We start from the raw sequence: 21,139 nt of genomic DNA, 5'->3' as shown, positions 1-21,139 counted from the left end.
ATTCCGAATTTGGAAGGAAACTTGGGAAACACAAATGAAAATTGATTAATAACGGTCCTCTGACTGAAAACTCTGACTCAACAGGTTTCTTTTCAGTGACTAGTTTTTTTTGTTTTTTGTTTTGTTTATTTTGCTTCACTTGAACTGCCGGTTTCTGCAGCCGTTACCGCAAATCTTGCTCCTTGCTGCCCCTTTTCCTTCAGTTTTTAATGAGGCACCAAAAAGATGGGATGCTTTCTCTGGTGATGTGGTGGCTCTCTCTTACATTTCAGGCTGAGAGAGGAAATATTTTTCCCTGCCAAGGATGGATTGACAACTTAATCTGCCCTTATGCACTTACATGTGTGGTGCCCCCCCCCCAGCTCTGTATAGCTGAGAGGATTAAGGTAATTGTCTCTCCACTTTCCCTGCCTTCCCCACTAAAACTGCTGACCCTTTCCTGCAAGGCCTGCCCACCAAAACTGGAAGAGGACCTTTAAAAAAACTACGAAAAGCTGCAAGTGTCTATGGAGATTCTCAGTCATCCAGGACACGATTGTCCCAAAGGTGCTTTTTCAAAAGGCAACTGGACTTTGTTTTTTTTCCCTTGAAGACGTTTCGTTTCTCATCCAAGAAGCTTCTTCAGTTCTGACTGAACTGAAGAAGATAGAACTGAGAAAGCTTCTTGGATGAGAAGTGAAACATCTTCAAGGGAAAAAACAAAGACTGTCCAGTTGCCTTTTGAAAAAGCACCTTTGGGCCTGCCAAAGGCTGCAGCTATAAGTGAAAGTTAGACAAGAGGGAGCAGTCCAAGATGCAGAGGCATTTGTGCATTTGACCTCTGTGCAGCCCGCAGGTTACTCACTCCCCCCTCAAGCAAAGGCTACACACACTGTACATGCAACACAGCATTTACAGAATAAAATTTTAAAAAATTCAAAAATGTTTAAAGAATCTCACTGAAACTAACCAACAGCAAATGTATTCAGAAAACCCACACTTTGGTGAAGAAGTGTCTCTTAAATAGCAACAAAACTGAATGTACCTTCCCTTGTGAACATTTTCTGGGCATCCTCATTTAACAATATCACAAGAATCAATTACTGCAACGTATGGAGAACAGCTATTAAATGTTCCACAGCCATGCGTGTCACTCAAAAATCAAGGAATATTTTTGCAGGCTTGTTTATTAAACTTTCTGGTTCTTTTGTGATTGTGTAAGTGTCATGATTGTATATTTTGTGCACACCTTTATTAGTTTTTATCTACGTTATATTGTGATGTGGCAGCTTGTAACCAGGAAGGACCACAGAAATAAAAAATGTGCAAATAATATCCTTCCCTAATCATAAGGAAATTATTATAGCTTCAATCAAATGCATGTTTATTCCTAAATTCTAGTGAACTTCTAAGCATTCAACTGAATCTTGTTTTGGATTTAATCCACTGTAGGTTAAACACACCACGGCCAACTAACCTATGAAAAAATGAAGCATATGAACATCGCATACTAAACAGGATGCCCTGTAATTCACTCACCCATAGGTTCTTTGATAACACCATAATAATCAGGAGCATCATTGGGATCTACTGGTTCTAAGAATGGCCAAGCCATCTTGTGAGCCTGTTAAAAAAAAGATAAATCATTCATTAATATGAGGAGCCTGCTTTCCCATTAACGCTATTGCTGCAGTATACTGGGAAAAGCAGGGAGGGAATCACTTGTAAAAATCCGTCCTGCTGCTCCATGCAAACCAAAGAGACAAAACTGTTGATTTCAGTTGAGGTTCATTTCACAAAGATCTGCTCAGCAGTTTTTCACCTCACTGGATGAACTAAGTCAACTCCACCTGCCCAAAGATGTATTGTAATGCTTTTTTGTAATGTAGTGAATCCCTTGATGTACTAGACCAGGACTTTTCGACCTTTTCACAATTTGTACCATTTTTAGGAGAATAATTTGAGTACCACCAGTGCTTAGCAAGGTGTCAAAAACTTGACTAAAAAAAAAAAGGGGGGGGGGATTTTGGGTTTTACCGATTAGATTCATTTGTTGTTATAGAAATGGCTAGTTTATAATATTATGGAAAAGTAAAAAGTTGAGGTTCAGTGTTAATGCTTCCTTCTACTGCAACAGATGAAATCTGTTCTTTTTCCCTTCTCCCCCTCACTTTCCCTCCCTTTTCTCTCCCGAATGTGTCCTACTATTTGCTTTTGTATTTTTGTATTTTATTCTATAATCTATTAAAATATTATAAACTGTAGAAAAAAAGGAAAAAAGTACCGGTTTTAATTTCTTCGGTGGCTGTTCCTTTGCTGAATCACTTTCCCTTTGCACTGACAAATGTATGATGAATTTATCCATGTTTATTAAAATGCACCACTACCAGCTGGCTCAGGGATCTTCAAACTTGGTACTTTTAAGACTTGTGGACTTCAACTCCCAGAATTCTTCAGCCATCATGGCTGGTTGAGGAATTCTGGGAGTTGAAGTCCACAGGTTTAAAGTTGCTAAGTTTGTAGACCCCTGAGCTAACTGGTCGGCCCTTCTTCCTCTCTCCCTTCTGAACTCTTTCCACAGGATAGTAAGAATGCACCCCCCCCCCCAAATTCCTTCCCTGTACCCTTAAAGATACAGGAATCAAGTGCAAAGCAAGAAAGGCTCACAAAATAAAAAAACATATAAACTCCAGCTTTTTTTCCCCCTTTAAGCTGCCTCAGGCACGTCACAATATTGCAACTAAGACTGAAAGGCTCCAGCAATTGCGAAAAGCTTTAGCTTTAAATTAAACCTATTTATCTTCAAAGAAAACTTTCTAAAAGCCATATACAGACTCAATTAAAGGGGGTAAAACGAATTAAACCTTTCCCTGTTGTCTTTTTCCCCCTTTCCCGCCCAAACCACCTCCTTTTATAATCTCTCCTCTCCTCCCTCCTTTTTCTTCAGTTCACTTCCAGCTCCTGCTGCTTCCAGAAGTGCCAATCAGCTGGAGCCCTGCCAGCTCCTGGGGCTTCTGCCGAGCCCAGACAGTCCTGTAGCTGCAGCTGTCTCTCCCTCAGGCTTGGGTTGCTTCGGCTCATTCCCCTCTCCTGCTACACTTCTCTAGGACGGCCGCGTACCACCTGCCATGTGGCAAAGTATCACAGGTGGTATGTGTACCACTGGTTGAAAAGCCCTGTATTAGACCACAATTCAGTAGATCTCAGATGCAATGGACAAAATTCCATTTGCATTTAATGGACTTTGAATCTAATGGACACCTGTTCCTGTGATCCTGTGAAACTGAGGACTTAGAGCAGGGGTGGGCAACTATGGCCTCTTAATGATTTGTGGACTTCAACTTCCAGAATTCCTGAGCCAAGCATGGCTGGCTCAGGAATTCTAGGAGTTGAAATCCATAGGTCATAAAGGGGCCATAGTTGCTCATCCTTGGCTTAGACTCTGTTGGTGCATTAATTAAACAATATTCTTTAACAGCCTTACCTGTAATGAACGCAGTACTCTCTTTAGCCCTTCATAATCTTTGTCAGTCAAAGGACTGAGAACTGTCATGGCATCTTCAGTTGACTGACACTGTGGGCAGACATACTCATCAATGAGATCTGCCTCACTTTGTAAAATACCAACGCAGCGCCCATGATACCAATTCTGACATCTGTCACAGCCAATGTAAAATCTGCAAGATCCCAAAGAAAACGGTTAACATCTTTAATTCCACATTATGACTTTTCCTTGGTTAACTAATCTAAAAAGATGAGGATTTTTGCCTCATATTCACACTTAAACGTTTGAAATCCAATTGGAAGCATAGCTTTATCAACCATGCTTAATCTTAAGCAACTGAAACTTCTTAGCGCTGAAAGGAACAAAGGTCATAAACTGTGATTTATAAACAAGATTATCAAAGATTCTTCTTTCCTTTGGATCAACTTTTTGTAAAAGGTACCATATATATTGGTAGAAAATTGACATTCAGAGTCCTACAACATAGTGTGAATGGGGCACTAATATACCGATTTTGATATTATAATCATAACTTCAGCCTGAACTAAAATTAATGTTGCAATAAATTATGAATTCCTAGCAAGTAAGGCATTTGTTGGAAACTTCCTCAATAAATCAATAAAAAATAGTCTGCTTTGAAGAATATGTTTTACTGACAATACTAGAAACCTCCCTTTCCCCCAAGTGTCACATAATATAATTTACTGTCATTTTAGAAATGTTTAAAATCATGTCACTAGATATAACAGATGTTGAACAATATTTCTTTTTTTGTTGAAGAAACACATTACCAAACTCAGAGCAATTTTCTACCTAAATATTAAATAAGAGGTTCTTGTCAGAACTCACTGTGACTCATCATAAGGTGTTCTGCAGATACAGTACAATTCCTCACTGCTGCCCTCTTGTGCCCGTTTACACTCATTACAGATGTACACATCCATTTTCTTAGCCTCCTTTTCTGTGATGCCAACACATTCTCCATGATACCAGTTAGTACAAAGATCACAGCCAATATAGAACCTAAAAGTATTTACAATGAAAATGACAATGTAATTGTCATTTCAAATGGCAAGGCACTTACTTAACTGACTCTGTCTTTTTCTGAATTAAATTCCCCTAATCATATTAATCTACTCTTCCCCAACCTAACATAGAATAAAAACTTGCCAGACCCTACTTTACTAGACAGTTCTTCATATTTTTGCAAAACAACAACAACAACAACAACAACAACAACAACAAAAAGTACTGAAATCTGAAATATGTGAATGTCTCAACTATGAATGCAGAAAGACACGGCCAAAGAAAATGATCTATATTTTCAAAACTCTTGCTAAAAAATGTGAAGCACATTGGTCATTCTTAAATTTTGAAAACATAGTTCAATGTTAAAAAATAAATAAATAAGCAAAGTGCAGATACAACTAGAAGTTACAGGTACACTTTTAAAAAAGCAGCATGCATACCAGCCATATGTAAAACACATATTGGTATAACATGACATGAAGGAAAATGGGACATGTGGATGTATGTTTTCTATGAAACTGCCTGAAATTTCTCTCAAATTAAAAAAGAAAATTAGGGCAGGCTATTTATTTAAAAGTATCTATTTTTTAGAAAACCTTGTGTCAAGTCAAAAACCATACAACTAGGCAATCTCATCCTTGTGTACTTACAAACTTCCACTTGACAATATTCAAGTTCAAAATATTACAACAAAATAAGAGAAAAGGCCACTGTCTATAAGAACTTCTGGCTTGGAACAGAGGAGAAATGGTTTTATGTCATGTTAACTCTAAAGGGACCCTTCCCTTTATTGCCCCTTCCTCACTCCCTTCTTTCCTTCTTTCAATGATTCAAGTCTGATGCTGCCTACCATATTTGCTTGTTTAGATATATTGTTTGCCTCAAAACTTCTGAGGGAGGGAACAGTATGGAAAAAGGAACAATGTTCCCTCATACCAGTTTCATATGTGTACTTTTACACAGGGAGTCCTCAACTTACAAATGTAATTGAGTCCAGAACCATGTAAGTGTGCCTGATTTTATGATTTTTTTTTTGTGGCAGTCATAAAGCAAATACCACAGTCATTAAGTGATAAGTGTTTTTTTGTCAGAAACCCACAGTAAATGCCAGCAAAAAAGCATAATAAATTGTGATCACAGGACCATAGCAAGCCGAAATGGCCATAAATGCAGGCCCATTGCCAGGCGTCCAAAATGTGACATGACTGTGGGACAGCCCCGCCCCCAGGCACCAGAACTTTGAATCTGGGTCATAAGAATCTTATTTTTATCTGCCATAACTTTGAATGGTTGCTAAGTGTCCACCTGAAAGTTGAGGACGACCTATCTGATAGCTTTGATCTCAAAATTAGCACTACCCCTATTGCATAATCTCCCTTTGCACACTACATTGTGTTATCCTGCTATTTAAGCCTCATGCTGCTACATACGGTAGTGCTCTGTGGGCCTTTCACCCTGATCTCCACTCCTGAGGAAAAGAAAACCTTCCTGCAATAGGCCAGCAAACATATTTGCTATGGCTTCTGCTCAAAAGTAAGAATGAAAGAACTTTTTCTTACAAAACGCTCCAAAAATTACCCCAACCATTTATTTTCTTCTACCTATCTTCCACTGCCATTCTAATGATTGTTTATTAAATCTAAGCAAACAGCTTTGATACAAGTATGCCAAAGAAACACGTAGCATATGATGGCTGGGACCCAAACTGCCATGAGTAAATCCAGTCCCTGTAAACTCCTTCCTGTCCTTCTGCAGGATCTCCTCCTTCACAGGACCATTGCGTGGGAAAGCCACAGTGGGAGTACAGTTCTGCTTAAACTACCTGCTTTACTTCCATTAACACCTGGATGCTTCATGATCAAGACCCTTCTCCTAGGCTTAAAAGTTAACGAGATTTACTTTTAGATTATCTTTACCCAGGATTTTAAGGGAAGATACAATGCAGCCTAAACATATGTATAGAAGGCAGTCTGAATGATCTGCTTTCATCCCTTTCATCTACGATGAGCATAGTTCAGCAGAAAGAAATGGCCTGATTGAATCTGAACTATTTTTAATCCATAAATTATCTGATCTTCCAATAAACTATCACAATAGGTTCAGCATGGAAAAAATATAATCACCTTTCCGTATTATTGATTACAGTAATTTTTATATATGTATTTTATTTAAAATTACTGTAATCAACACACATGCGTGCACACACACACACACACACACACATTAATACTATTAGGGCTTAAATTCCAGGAAAAATAATTTATAATTTATTTCCTTTAGATATTATAATTCGAGAAACGACTATGGTAAACTATGTGCCACAGATTTTTTTTGAAAGAGAAGTATTTTTGTATGTTTATTCACATTCTCTCAGAAAATGCTAATTTTATACAACAGGCAGACTTGAGACCCAGGCCTCCTATAAATATTGCACTTAACCATATAAGTTTAAAATTTTAAAGTTCTAGTATTAATTTGACAAAGAACTCTAGATAAACAACAAGAAATGCAGGACATGTTCACAAAAAACCTCTGCTACACCATTATGGTTAAGCTGCCAAGGTTTTAATCAAATCAGTTCTGTGAATGGAACAGTTAGGTCTCTAGCTGCATTTCTCAAATATTACTTGTCCTTTTTAAACTATCCAGATATCCAGTGATATCCAGATCAAAAGCTTATTTCTGACCTATTAAATTATATTAGCTATGGCATCTTGATGTTTTTAATAATTACAGCACTTGGAACTCTAAGGAAACTCTACTGTAACACATTCATCCTCCAATTATTCTATAATCTACCTCCTATCTGGCATATTCAGAATATAAAATGTGTAACCTGGCATTTAAAATAGTCCCCTCCCTGCCAAACAGTACAAATATAACCCATAAATATATTTAGAAATTATTTGGAGCCTGCCCAAGAAAACTAATCTGTAATCCATTGCTTCTGAACGAGAGGCAAAGAGGGTTGGGACAAAGTAAAGAATGTGCAATGTGAGACAAAATCATACAATGGAAACATGCAAGTAAGATATGAATCACAAAAGCCTGCTTTGAAAAAAAAAATACAATTGAGAGCTAATAGTTTTAGTCCTTTCTCGATGAATTACCAATAAAATGACATTTAACGTTACACTCCATTTCCATCCCTCCAGCCCAGCTACTAACTGAAGGCTAAAGCTAAACTAAAAATACTTCAAAAATACTCCTTACTCACTTGGATTCGTCGTAAGGCGTCTTGCAGATACAGTAAAGCTTTGTATCCTTCTTGGTTTCCTTTGAGGTAGTAGAGATCATTTTCTTTTTCTTGGATTTTGAAGAGGCAGACTCCTTCTCTTCTTCTCGCTTTCTTTTGTGGGATGAAATATAGGATGTGCCTGAGGCGGTTGAGGGGATACTGGAACTGGAAGCGGGAGGTGGTAGAGGAGGAGGTGGTGGTGGTGGTGGCGGCGGTGGAGGTGGAGGAAGTGGCGGTGGAGGTGGTGGGGGAGACAGTGCTGCAGCGGCTGCTGCAGCAGCTGCAGCGGCCTGGGCCTTTTCTTTTTCTCTCTTAATTTTAGTTAGATCCTTCTTTAGTTCTTCCTAAAGAAAAACAGAAGCAGAAAAGTAACCCACATAAGATACTTATCTTACAGTATCAAAGGTTGAGTTACGCTATCAAACTTCCACAGGAAAGCAAGTGTTTGTGTAGGGTTAGCACTGGTCACTTCTGCAGAACACATAAGCTTTCTTGCTATGAGCTTCTCAGATTTCTCCCATCCAGAAGACCTTGGCACTGAGCTCATTACAGGAGAACAAGCTATCAAAAACTTCTACATGATTCTGGCTTAATTGTGATTCATGATTCTGACTTAATCGTGTACACCAATGTTTCCCAAACTTGACAATTTTAAGGCATGAGGACTTCAACTCCCAGAATTCCACAGCCAGCGTTGAAGTCCACATGCCTTAAAATTGTCAAGTTTGGGAAACACTGGTGTACACAATAATTATTTATGCCATTCAAAAAATATTGGAGGCAAATTTATTAATATTGCATGCCAAATTCAAGTAGGTAATTTTATATGAATCCAGCTTTGGCTTCTGCACCTAATAAGAACAAAAGATTCCAACTACAACAGGAGTCCCTAACCTCTTGGCCAGCGGGCCGTGGAAACGGCTGGTCGTGTGTGCCCGTCTGCGCATGTGGGCCGGCGCGAATGAGGCAGCTAGCGACGGGTGTGTGTGCATGGCCCATTTGCACATGAGTAAATAGGGCTGCTAGCACCGAGTGGGTGTGCACGGGCCCATTTGCGCACGCACACACCAATTTGGAAACTGCTTTCCTTCCCTCCGGGCCACGAGCCCAGAAAGGTTGAAGACCTCTGAACTACAAGACGGAAGACTCTTTGAAAAGACATTCTTCCAAATCTGAGCATTTGTGGCACTGCCATTCAATAACTACTAAAAAGGAAGAAAATAACCTCATAGGATATCAACACTGTTGCTCATACATTAATCCCCCAGTTGCTGAAAGCAACAACATCTGTTCTCACCCTGTTTTCTACCCCAGCGTTTCTTGAACTTTTTTTTCTTGGGACCCCTTCCCACTTTTAAAAATTACAGAGAAAAGCCACAAAGACTGTTTGTATTGATTATATTTATCAATATTTACATTAAATGGACACATTTGTTGTCTCTACTGTTTCTCACAACTGTTTGATGGGATTTTAATATTGTATTATTTTACAACATAGACTACCAAATAATTGATGACAATTTTGGTTCTGATATTGTTAGAAAGAATACTACTTCTTGCACTCCATGTTCCACCATTGCCTTTGAAAGGAAGAACTTGGCATGCTGATTTGCACACACTATTAATAGTTCCCTCCTGCCCAACACTGTATCTCACAGTGACAACTGTATCTCACCTCTCACTCTCTGTTCTGGTAACACAGGGTGCAAATACACAAACCATATCCTTTATCTCCTGCTCTCTGTCCATGCTGGTAAATCCAAATGCAGGCATGCACACAATGCTTGCCTGACTCCTGCTCTTTGGGTTGGCAACTTGGCACACATACCTGTTGTTGTAGACCATCATGGCCCCTCCCACAGTTCCCTGGGGCACCACAAAAAACTATGCATTCTGAAGCACTCCCATCCCCATTTGAGCACAAAGCATTGTACAGCTTAATATTAACAACCAATTAGCAAGCTAAAATAAAATGACTTAAAAGGTGACCAATAACCACTAGAATTAGATGATCCATCTGTCCCACCAGTCATTCTCAAATGAAGCCCAGGAAAATATGGTAAACTACACTTAAGGCATATGAGATTGGGAGGGCCTACGTCTGATTATGCAGTTTGGTAGAAATGGCCATAAGCCGAAGAGAACTAACTCTGTACTTTTTGCCTATAGAAGCAAAACAATAAATTGAAATATAGTGTCAAAGTCTCCAAAGCATGATTAAGAATGACAATTTTACCTGCACTTCAATTTGCAGATCTTTGTCCAAAAGTGCTCTTTTCTTCAGTATTTCAGCTTTCAGTTGTTCCTTATGTTTGAAGAGTAGAGCAGAGAGTTTTGAAGCATTCTGTTTACTGCGCTTTTGTTCCACACTCTCTTCCCGTTTTCGTTTCTTAGCTGCCTGCTTTTCTTCTTTATCTATTTTATCCAGAATATATTTCATGACTTGATTGCACACTATCATTCTGGGGAAGAAATACGAAGGGTGTAATTAAACAGAAATAATAGGGGGGAAAAGACTGTCAACTACATTTTATACACCATAATAATTATTCCCGATTCTGCATAACTCTCAGCTGGGAATAATAGTCTTTTTACTAAAAGGTATTGCTTCTGAGCTTGCCTGCAGCACATGATTACATGCTGATCTGTACATTTACAATATTAAGAAGGTAAAGAAATATTTTTCATTGTTGGATCCATCCAATGTGCCTGAAAACACAACTTTTATTACAGACTATGTGGACGACCAAGTCAGAAGCATCAATTAGCAAGTTTGATCTAGTTCTTGTAAACCAATTACATTTTGTTTGAAGAAGCAGAGAATGGGAAAAGGATACATCAGACGTATGTAGTACCCTTATTTATCAGTAATTGCCTTGACAGTAAAACAACTGGTCATTCTCCCTCTCATAGTTTTAAAAGCATATTGTATAATTGCTGATTTGTGCTGCTCTTGATCATCCTGCCTCAGCAAGTAGCAATTTAATTGCAATTTAATACACAGTTATTGCTCCACCACGTAACACAAAGAAGCCATGGATTGAAGCAAAATAAACCTAATAAGCCTGCAACCACCACCCATTTTGTAACAACCTCTTCTGGTGTCAATGGCATCCTGGGAATTATAGTACAAAAGCAGCTAGAGTTGGAAAGGTCAAGCTTCTTCCTTGGGATATGGTCTTCAATCTTTCTATTGATATCATTCCAGAAGACCTAGCTATTTTTTAGGAAGCAGCAGTTACAAAGCTTCTCTACCCCTCATATGGATGGATCATGGAAATTTGCAGATAGACAAGATTACCACATTCCAGGTGAGAATATGGAAAGCTGCTGTAGGCAGCTCCACCAGAAGAGCAATGCTTAGCGTGAGGAGCTGTGAGTCCTTAGTCCAGTGATGGCGAACCTTTTAGAGACCGAGTGCCCAAACTGTAACCCAAAACCCACTTATCGTCGGGTGCTGGGTGGGTGTGGCCCATTGGCTGGGCATGGCCCATTGGGTGGGTGTGGCTGCGGCGGTAACAGCAGACTGGGTGGGACTAAAAAATTCAATCAATCAATTCCAACTTTGCAAGTTTTTTTTGTGTGAGAAGTTGAAATTGACTGATTGAACCTTTTTTTTTTTTTTTTGCACATGGCAGCGGAGGCCTAAAGCAAAAAGGTTTTATAAAACCCAGCTGAAGGCCTAGGACTGGGGCGATGGCGCGAGTGCCCACAGAGAGGGCTCCGAGTGCCGCCTCTGGCACCCGTGCCATAGGTTCGCCACCACTGCCTTAGTCTGTCCTATAAACCTTGGTGCCCAGGAGTCTCCAAAAGGAAGGCGCCTAAGATATGACTTAGTTCATTTACAGAGCTGCCAAGTTGGGTCTCAGTGATGACCCTGCACACCTATCTAGAGAGCCTAAATGTGGTAACTCCTCTGTCACTTTTTACATCTTATGTGTGTCTATACCTGTGCATTCTTATGGTTGGGAGTCGTGACAGGTTATAAGTGGAACTCACTGTTGCTTAATTTTGGGCAACACATCTGCCCTGAATGCTGACACTGGGAGAGACAAAGAAACATTTCTCCTTTTCATCTCTCTCTTTAAAGTGTAGGCTTAGATCTCTGAGACCACAGGACACGTTTAATGGAAAAGAATGAGGAGGAAATGTTACTCTTCCCTATTGCAGTAGCTTGCACTCTGAAAAGGTCTCCAAATAATAGGGAGGGATGTCTGCAATATGAAGGGTATTGAGAGAGAGTGATTGATTGAGTGGGCTGGAGGGGAAAACAGATGCAAATAATAACCACATTGTTCTTCTTTTAGGAAACGTTTGTGCTGGATCAGAAGAGCCCCTTCCATTTCCATTTAGTGTATGACAACTCAGGATTCCACTTATTGTGGAAATTATTATAATTGGTGCTGCACTATCATATACTGCGATGCAGCAGGAAACGCTGGAAGACCTATACAATTAATACCTGGTTAATTACAATTTGCCTTACCGTTGATTCTCTTCACGCTCAGCAGGAGTTAATGTCTTTTTCTGTTTTAAGTGCTCTATCACAGCATTGTGTTTCATTACCACCTTGAAGACAGGAGGGGAAAAAATCCAATATATGAAAACTTTGGAGAGCAAGAAATACTGTAACTCTTAAAACCTACAAGTAACTCAAAATTTAAGCACCCAAGAAATTAAACTGAAGGTGGCTGTTAATTGCCACCTTAACTGCCATTGCAATTTGGACAAAAAGTCTTCACTTGCCTTCCTTTGAAGCAAACCTGAACAGTTCCCAAAAGAAGGAAGAAACAGGAGAGGTAGAAATACCAGCTGCAGAGAAAACATAGGGAAAGGAGGACCAGAGCTGGGAGTATAATACTCCTCACATATCCTCACTTGGGAAGTGATTTTTTTTTTTTAAAAAAGAAAGCTATCAAGGAAAGGAATCTAAACAGACAGAACTGAGAAAGAAATAAGATTTTTTATAGGGAACACTTAAATAGTGGGGGAAAAATCAATCTAGCATTAAGAATTTAGGAGAGATATATGACCTAGGACCTCGTCCACCATCATGTCTAAAGTTTCTGATCTCTCTATTTACTTTGCTCCAAAATGTCCTTGATCTACTTTCCAACAAAATAATCAAAAACTGACCAGGCCCTTTGGGATAGTTATCATTACAATTTCTGTTTCTTATTAGATTCTTGTCATAATCCTTTCCTTCCATAGATTTTTCAAGCTTCAGGAATATCCCAAAGAAAACAAAGAAAAAAAAACAGAAAGGAGTTCAGAAGCAAGGTAACACTGATGGCCTGGATCAGTGTTTCCCAAACTTGACAATTTTAAGGCATGAGGACTTCAATTCCCAGAATTCCACAGCCAGCAATGCTGGCTGTGGAATTCTGGGAGTTGAAGTCCACATGCCTTAAAATTGTCAAGTTTGGGAAACACTGGCCTAGATAGAACCTAGGATAAGATGGGAGAAGAATTTCTCCCATAGAAGACCCTACAGGCCAGGGGTGTCCAATGTTGGCAACTTTAAGACTTATGCACTTCAATTCCCAGAATTCCATGCTGGCTGGGAAATTCTGGCAACTAAAGTCCACAAGTCTTAAAAGTTGCCAACTTTGCACACCCCTGCCATAGACATTTGATGGACTGTTCCCTGATTCCTGGAGCAAAGGTGGGGAAAAACCTACGCAAGGACACTTCCTGCTGCAGTAGGAAAAGTTAGATCATTTATCCCAAAGATACTTTTTTCACGAGGCAACTTGGGCTTACTTGTTTTTCTTTGAAGACATTTCACTTCTCACCCAAGAAGCTTCTTCAGCTCCAATCATTTATGTGATGATCATTAAACGATCATTAGATCATCTATGTGATATATTTTGTACCTCAAAATATTTTAGATATTTGGCAACAGTCTTATCATACCTAGGATTATTTTCACAAAATATATCCTTAATAATCTACAGTTGAAGAAGGTACAAAAGGTGACTCTTACTGCAATCTGAAAGTCCAAAATTCTAAAGGCTAAGCACAGAGAACAGATGAATTCTGAGCACAGTGTTGGTTAATCCAAGCTTTCTTTCAATTCTGCCGTTTAATTTAGGACTGAGGGTAGCTTTCTGTTATTAGTCAATAATTCTGGAAAGCTATATTAAAGAGATTTAGATCGAACATATCTTACTTTGACAAGGAGAATATAAAAAGCACATCACGAAGGATTTAATCCTCAAACGCTCAATGACTTCTCCTTATCATACTTAAACAAAAGATGAAGCTAAATTTAGAATAACTTCTATCCCAAAGGATAATTAAACACACAACAATATCTCATTTTTTTTAATAACCTTCTCAGCCAATCTAAGCTAATTCTCCCATTTTTTAAAGTTAATTCCAGGGGTGAGGGAAGGATTCACTTTGACTCAGGTAAATGTAGCGATAGGCCGACTGAGTAATAAAGTTTTGCTGCCCATTTAAAACACTTTACCTGTTTTTGGATAATATCACTCTGATTAGAAGCCTGAAGGGAGTGTTCCCGTTTTATTTCAATATGCTGCTGTTTTTTCTTCTGCTGTTGCTCTCTGAGCTGCTGAACCCTCTGCAGTTGCTCTTGGACACTGGCTTGAACAGTTACTACATTCTGGATCTGGTGTGTTTGCACCGCGCTGGCCTGCTGAATCTGAATTGGTAACTGGAGCTTAATCTGCTGAGGCAGGCCGCTCTGCTGAGCCTGAATCTGGGCCACCATATGGGACGGGAGCTGGGAAAACACTTGGACTTGCTGCTGAAGCTGCGGCATAGTAATGACCTTGGTCTGGGGGGGTTGAATCTGCAGCTGAGGGCGCGGAGGCAGTACCGTGACTTGGTTGACAGTCGAAGCAGGCGGCAGAGGTGGGACTGACGTTGGGACCTGGGACTGCTGGGTCTGGATCTGCACGGATGGATGTGGTTGGATCTGAACCTGCTGCGGGGCTGCAGTCTGTACCTGAGTTGGCTGGATCGTCTGTCCTTTGGGTGGAGTCTGCAGATGCATAACTGGCTGGGCTTGGTTCTGCACCGGAGGGAAAGGCAGTCCTTGGGCCAGGCTCTGGGGTGGGGGCTGAGCCACAGTTGGAGTTACGGTCGATTGGGTTCTGGGTGGCTGTGCTTCAGAGGTGACTGTTGGACTTGGAAGCGAAGGTGGAACCTGAGCTTCAGGGAAGGGGTGGGGTTCAACTGGAACCGGTGCCTGCACAGTCTGGGTCTGTGCTGGCATCACAGTCTGAGCTGAACTGCTTGGAGGCGGAGCTGAGAACGAAGTAGGGGCAGGCTTGGGCTCAGCAGGTGGAAGAGCTGGCGTTGGCTGTGTTTGGGTCTGTGCAAGAGATGTTTGCTTCTGTTCTCCTGCAGCTGGGGAGATAAAAGCAAGCCTCATATTCACAGCTGCAAAGAACAGCTCCTCTGCCCTAAACACATTCATTACACAATACCCAGTGATCTAAAGCCTGAACCTTGTGGTTTTTTTAAAAAATTATAATTTAGTTTTATAAAGACTTCCCAACTTAGCAGAAATTCTGGGTTGTGTACTATTAAAATCCCTAAAAACAGATAAAATAACATGACATAAAGTCACGGTGGAAACAATAAACAAAAACCAAGGCACACCATACACCAAATCACATAACACCAGTCTATCCCAGAAGAGACAGAAGAAGCCAAGTATCTAAAGATTAAAGAGGCACCATGAGAGAGAAAGGATCCGTCTTAGGTTTCATCAGATGACCTTAGAGAGGACATGAAATGTGTCTACTGTGTTGAATTTTATGGGGCGGGCAAAAATGATGAGAGGCAGGCAGTCTCCCAGACAGTCAAACCCTAAACTGGGGTGTCAAACTGCCGGCCCGTGGGTTGGTTTCATCACACCAAATCTGCGCCCACCCCATTGCCAGCAATGCAAAAAGAGTCATGATATATGTCGTGACACATCACATGACAAGTTTGACACCCATGCCTAGACTATGAATGAATTTACAGCTGATAACCAACAACTTAAATTGCATTCAGGAGCTTACTAGTTACTAGACAGTTTGCATGGGTGTTAGTTAGGTGTAACAAAGTGTGCCAATAGCTGCTTGCACAACAGTGTTCTGGATCAGTTACAGCTTGCAAGTGGTCTTCAAGGACAGCATCAGGCAAAGCAGGGATCATGAAATAGGATTCTCACTCCAGCTACCCCATTCAGAATCAACAACCAAAAACCGTTAGCGCCAGAAGAGCCAAATATTCATAGCCACTTGGTCTTGTCAGAATTGAGTCTGAGCCTGTTCCTCCCCTTCCAGACCTGAACAGTCTCTACATGCTGGGTCATGACCTCAACAGCATCATCATACATGGCTGAGTATCATCAGCGTACTGATGGCACCCAACCCTTTGGATGGCATCGCTCAATGGTTTCATTCAAAGAAAGTCAAGAGCATCAAACAGCATCAAACCAGAAGCTTTGCTTCAGACCCTTTCCTAGCTGCCCACACTGATTAGAACCAGTCATGGAGACAGGAGGAAAAACACTGCAATATTTTGTCTCCAATCCCCAGAAGAACACCATGATCAATGATATTGGAAGCTGCTGTGAGATCAAAAAGAATTAGGACAGTCACGTCACTTCTTTCCTGAGGTAATCAACAAATGCTGTCTTCTATGGTATGCTCTGGCCTGAAACTTTACTGAAACACATTTAGAGTATCTGTTTTATCCAGAGCCTTCTGGAGCTGTGGTCATACCTTTTTCTTCACAGCTTTACAAAAAAAAAAAAAAAAACCAACACACCAACCCCCAGTTGGAGCCTGAATTAAAATTGTCCAGAGTAGTTAAATCCAACGGTTGCTTCTTGAGGAGAATGCACCACCGCCTCTTTCAAGGCAGGCAGAACCACCTAGTCTCTGAGGATAAATTAACACCATATAGATTCAGCCACATATTACCACCCTTCCCCTTACCCCTGGAAGAGGCTTCAACCAGCCCTGAGGGACATGGATCTAACAAACAAGTGGCCAGATCAACAGCCATGATGTTCCTGTCATGCTAAACAGGAGAGGTGAGATCACTGAATCCTAAGGCAGTCCACAAACCAGGGGCCTTGGGTCAGACCTTTCCGTAGCTATTAACACTGACTAGAACCAGCTGTGAAGAAAAGAAGAAAACCACAAACTCTTCCTGCACCATGTACAGCCTGGTCTTAGTTTCTCACCACATTTCTCTATGCCTGTCACCTCTTGGATAATAATATCTGCCCCATGTCAGTTGTCCTGCCCAATTGCTATCTTTTGTCCTCTAAAAACCCAGGAAAATCTTGAGCAACCTATCAACTGTCTTCAGACTTCATTAATCACAGCCACCTCCCCTGCTGCTTCTCAGTAGATTCAGGGCGGCCAGGTTCTCACACACTCATTACCAGCCTATACAGAGCTTCTGCCACTCCAATTCTCACCACGACACCACAACGCATCTGCTTATCAAGACACCAGTCTGCTTCGTCTGCAAGCCTTCCTGTCACACAATATCTCCCATTCAGTTGTGCTGCTGAGAATAACACTCTTTTGGGTAGGCCCTCAACACTATTATTGCTATAAGCTAAGACTCCACCTCCAACCTAGGTGGAAATGTACTGAATGAAGCCAAGATGCACACACAAAGGGCCGCTCTGCTTCCACTAGAGAGCTGTGAAATTGTTTCTCCCACCCCTCCACAGGGCACCGCCCCGTTTTTCTTCTACTCACGTCTGAAACATGCAGTCCCCCAATTAGGGTGCAATCTAGCATTGCAACCCAAAGTCCATCCAAGTGCTCCCAAAACAAAAATAGCAACAACAGTAAAAGCTAATTATTCTTCTGCCCAATAGTCATTCAATTTTCTCCCAATCACACCTTGGGGAAAAAACAGACATTTTAAAGCTTGCATCAAAATGGTGAATCCTCCCCCTTTTTTGGTGAACATTATACACAAAAAGTATACCTGATGTTGAGGTGGAAACTGTTGTGGAAGTAGTGCTGGCTGCCGTCGCTGCTGTAGATAATGGGGTGAACAGAAAGCGCTGAATGGTACCGTTTGGCATAGCGGCTTGCATCAATTGCTGACCTGGACCTGGGATTACTGTCACACCTTGTGGGATCAACTGCAACTGCCCAGTTGTTTGACCCTGACCCTGAATTACTACAGTTAATCCCTGACTGCCACCCTAAGAGGAAGACAGACAAAAATACAAAGCAAAAGTTGTTAATGTCAGTAAAAGCAGCCAAGGCTGCTTTATGTTCTGAACTGCAACCTAATAAGAGTTAATATGGACATTGCAATCTGCACTGAGCATCAAGAGGCTCTTTAGTTCCTCTTCACTTTCTGCCATTAGAGTGGTATCATCTGCATATCTTAGGTTGTTGATATGCACTGTCTATAATATAGATGTTTTCTAAAAGAAGAAAATTTCTTACCAATTGTCGTAGCATTAACTCATCAAAATTTAAAACCAGAAGGAGAAACTTTGATATCATGATGTGAATCTCTTAGCATCTCACAACTTGCATTTCAAGCACCCAAATACACTGAAGAAATGCATACAGCATGCAAAAAAAGCGGAGAACTAAAACTAAAGATGACGAAAAATATCTCTAAAAGGAGGATAAAATTTGCAAGCCCTTCTGTAGTTTCCCTTTATAATAAAACTTACCCCTTGAAAAGAGCTAGTCTTTTTTTCTGAATACATATCAGTGTTTCTCAACCTTGACAATTTTAAGGCATGTGGACTTCAACTCCCAGAATTCCACAGCCAGCATTGCTGGCTGTGGAATTCTGGGAGTTGAAGTCCACATGCCTTAAAATTGTCAAGGTTGAGAAACATTGACATAGTTCATTCTAAACAGCAGGGCAACAATTCCCCAAACCCCATTTTGCAGCTTCTGTGCTGCTGAAATTCAGTGGACTATCACTGAACGCTGAGTTCTCCCTGCCTGAGGCATTTCCTGGTGGGCTTACTGTGATCCTTTGCTCATTATATGAGTCCCCGTCTCCCAAATCTTGATTGCTTACCTGTCCTTGTGTGAGCTGTGTGAGCTGCGCCATGGTAAGCTTCACCTGTCCCTGTTGAGGCCGAGGAGGATGTGGTGGAGCGGCTTGTGGCTGCATGTGCTGTGAAGGTGCAGTTGCCACCTTTTGGCTGGTAGAAACAGTAGTAGGGCTGGACACGGCTGTTGATACAGGCTGACCTCTGATGATCTGGGTGACCACTTGCTGTGTCTGGCCTATGTTAACATATCACAGGATTTTTCAATCCTTTGGCCGATAGCACTTATTAAAAAAATTAACCCACCCAATCATTTAAAAAAAAACACCCTGTGTTTTTCTTCTTAAATAGTAAGATCCGTTAACCAGAAAAATCAACAGTACACTGTTTAACAGAAACAGAGTTGGTTCAAAGGGCTGAAAAGAGTTTATATGGCATACAGTTAACAATATACTGACAAATTATTTTTAACCTACCGAATGCAATTGTTTATAGGACAGAATGTTACAGAAATGTTCACTTTATTCTGACGCTCCAAGCGGACTTAGGAATTGTGTATCTCAAGCAGACCTTCCGATGTTGCATAGCAAATGTTTTGGAAACAGTAGAGACTTTTAACAATCTTTTGTGATTGAGGTTAACTATTCAAAAAGGAACAAAGATTGTAGTACTAGCATGAGTTCTTTGCCCGCCTAAGCATCAGTTTTGATCCCGTTTGATTCAAGCAGGAAAAAAGAACTATGGATTACAAAATGCAACCAGCCATTTTAACTTTTAGTACTGGTAATAGTGATTGAATCTTAAAGCTATAAGAGTGTTATCAATGATTTAAATACAAATCCTTCAACTAGACACATTTGAATAAGTGGGAAGATACAGAAGACAATTGAAAATGGAGAAACGAACCACAACCTGCACATACTGGAAATTATTTTTTTTTTAAAAAATAACCTACTGGTTGGAAGAACACCTTGCTGTACGACTACCGGTGTCCGGATGATGGCCTTTCCTAGAGATGACTGCTGAAGAGGGGCTCTGATGACCGTCATTCCAGGCCGAAGAGGTGTCCCAGGCATTACCTGAATAAGTTACAAACAAACTGTTCAATTTTTTCTTATCCTGCAGCAGATACGTCAAAAGTAACTTATATAAAAATTAAAAGTTGTCCAAGGATACAAAACAAAGCTATGAAAATAAAATACTCTTCACAGGGAGCCACAAGAAAGCTTTTTAAAAATCAAACTACTTTTTTTTCTATTTCAACCTCTGTTCTTTTGTTCATACTCTTTTAACACTTTTTTTTTTTGCATATAACTTCATTCAGCAGTAGCAGTAGCTGCAGCCTCTCTCCCCAAAATGACAGTCAGTTTATGGTAAAATATATATATATGCAAATGACATTATTCTCAGACATTTTATATCTGAGTAATCTACTCCAGATATTTTGACAAAGTAACATCTGAATCGTATGTCACCCAGAACTGCTAGTCAGTATTGCCCCTAGTCAACTGAACAGTATTCACCAGGTTGCCTTATAGATGTATTGCTTCACACATGCACATATTTAGCACAGAAAATCAATCCAGTTTAACTAGCCCAGGGGCAGGCAACCTTGGCTCTTTTATGACTCGTGGACTTCAACTCCCAGAATTCCTGAGCCAGCCACGCTGAGGGGAAAGGGAGAGGTTTCCAAGCTGAGCCATGCTGGCTCAGGAATTCTGGGAGTTGAAGTCCACGAGTCATAAAAAAGCCAAGGTTGCCTACCCCTGAACTAGCCTATGGAACATTTACTGATCCTGAAATATCAAGAAAATCTAATGATGGTTTGTGCTTGGCAATAGTGTACTTCACAAATGCAACATTCTTAACGCATCTGAGAGCAAGTTGGCATATTGGGTAAAATGCAGAATCAGGGATTCTCTGGTTCAAAGGTCCATTCCATCCTGAGAGCTCACTGGGTGACTTTGGGCCCCAAACTATATCTGAACCCAATTCATCACACAGCATAGGCTTGCCATGTAAGTCACCATGAGCAACCAAAAAGACAGGTTTCAACGTATTACAGTACTAAGTAATAATACAAACTGAAATCATCCCCAAGTGATTCAAATAAACCCTGTATTATCCTAATAGAAGAAAGAGTGAAACTTACTTGTGAAGCACTTGTTGTACAAACAGTCCCTGTATTATTTGGCCTAATAGTTACAGTTGCTGTCCTTGGCTGGAATGAAGTAAATGTTTGTTGGTTTGCTCCAGTAGTTGATGGAATGATGCCCAACACTTTTTGCTGCACCTGAACTACGCCTATTGGGAGAGCAATGTATTTATTAATTTAAAAGCATTGCCAAGTCACAAAATAACCCACATA

The 21,139-nt window shown here is 40.5% G+C and overlaps 1 protein-coding gene across 7 annotated transcripts in view; it reads right to left on the bottom strand.

Annotated features, from left to right (window-relative positions):
* The window catches only part of BPTF (bromodomain PHD finger transcription factor), an 82,541-nt gene that overhangs the window by 7,149 nt on the left and 54,253 nt on the right, over positions 1-21,139 (bottom strand). For 5 of the 7 annotated variants that reach the window (XM_039326825.1, XM_039326828.1, XM_039326823.1 and 2 more), the window contains 11 exons: positions 20,924-21,075; positions 19,727-19,850; positions 18,798-19,009; positions 17,730-17,952; positions 14,227-15,128; positions 12,238-12,320; positions 9,988-10,213; positions 7,731-8,095; positions 4,334-4,507; positions 3,464-3,656; positions 1,519-1,603 (listed from right to left, as the gene is read on the bottom strand). In XM_039326825.1, the coding sequence (XP_039182759.1) occupies positions 1,519-1,603; positions 3,464-3,656; positions 4,334-4,507; positions 7,731-8,095; positions 9,988-10,213; positions 12,238-12,320; positions 14,227-15,128; positions 17,730-17,952; positions 18,798-19,009; positions 19,727-19,850; positions 20,924-21,075 (2,739 nt within the window). The remainder of the gene's footprint in view (positions 1-1,518; positions 1,604-3,463; positions 3,657-4,333; positions 4,508-7,730; positions 8,096-9,987; positions 10,214-12,237; positions 12,321-14,226; positions 15,129-17,729; positions 17,953-18,797; positions 19,010-19,726; positions 19,851-20,923; positions 21,076-21,139) is intronic. The other 2 variants (XM_039326829.1, XM_039326827.1) reach the window with 1 other exon arrangement.

This window comes from Crotalus tigris, unplaced genomic scaffold (genome assembly GCF_016545835.1).
Source record: "Crotalus tigris isolate CLP2741 ecotype Arizona unplaced genomic scaffold, ASM1654583v1 scf7180000024345.2110221, whole genome shotgun sequence".
In the NCBI taxonomy this organism is placed as follows: domain Eukaryota; kingdom Metazoa; phylum Chordata; class Lepidosauria; order Squamata; family Viperidae; genus Crotalus; species Crotalus tigris.
This window is presented reverse-complemented; position numbering and strand designations above follow the sequence as displayed.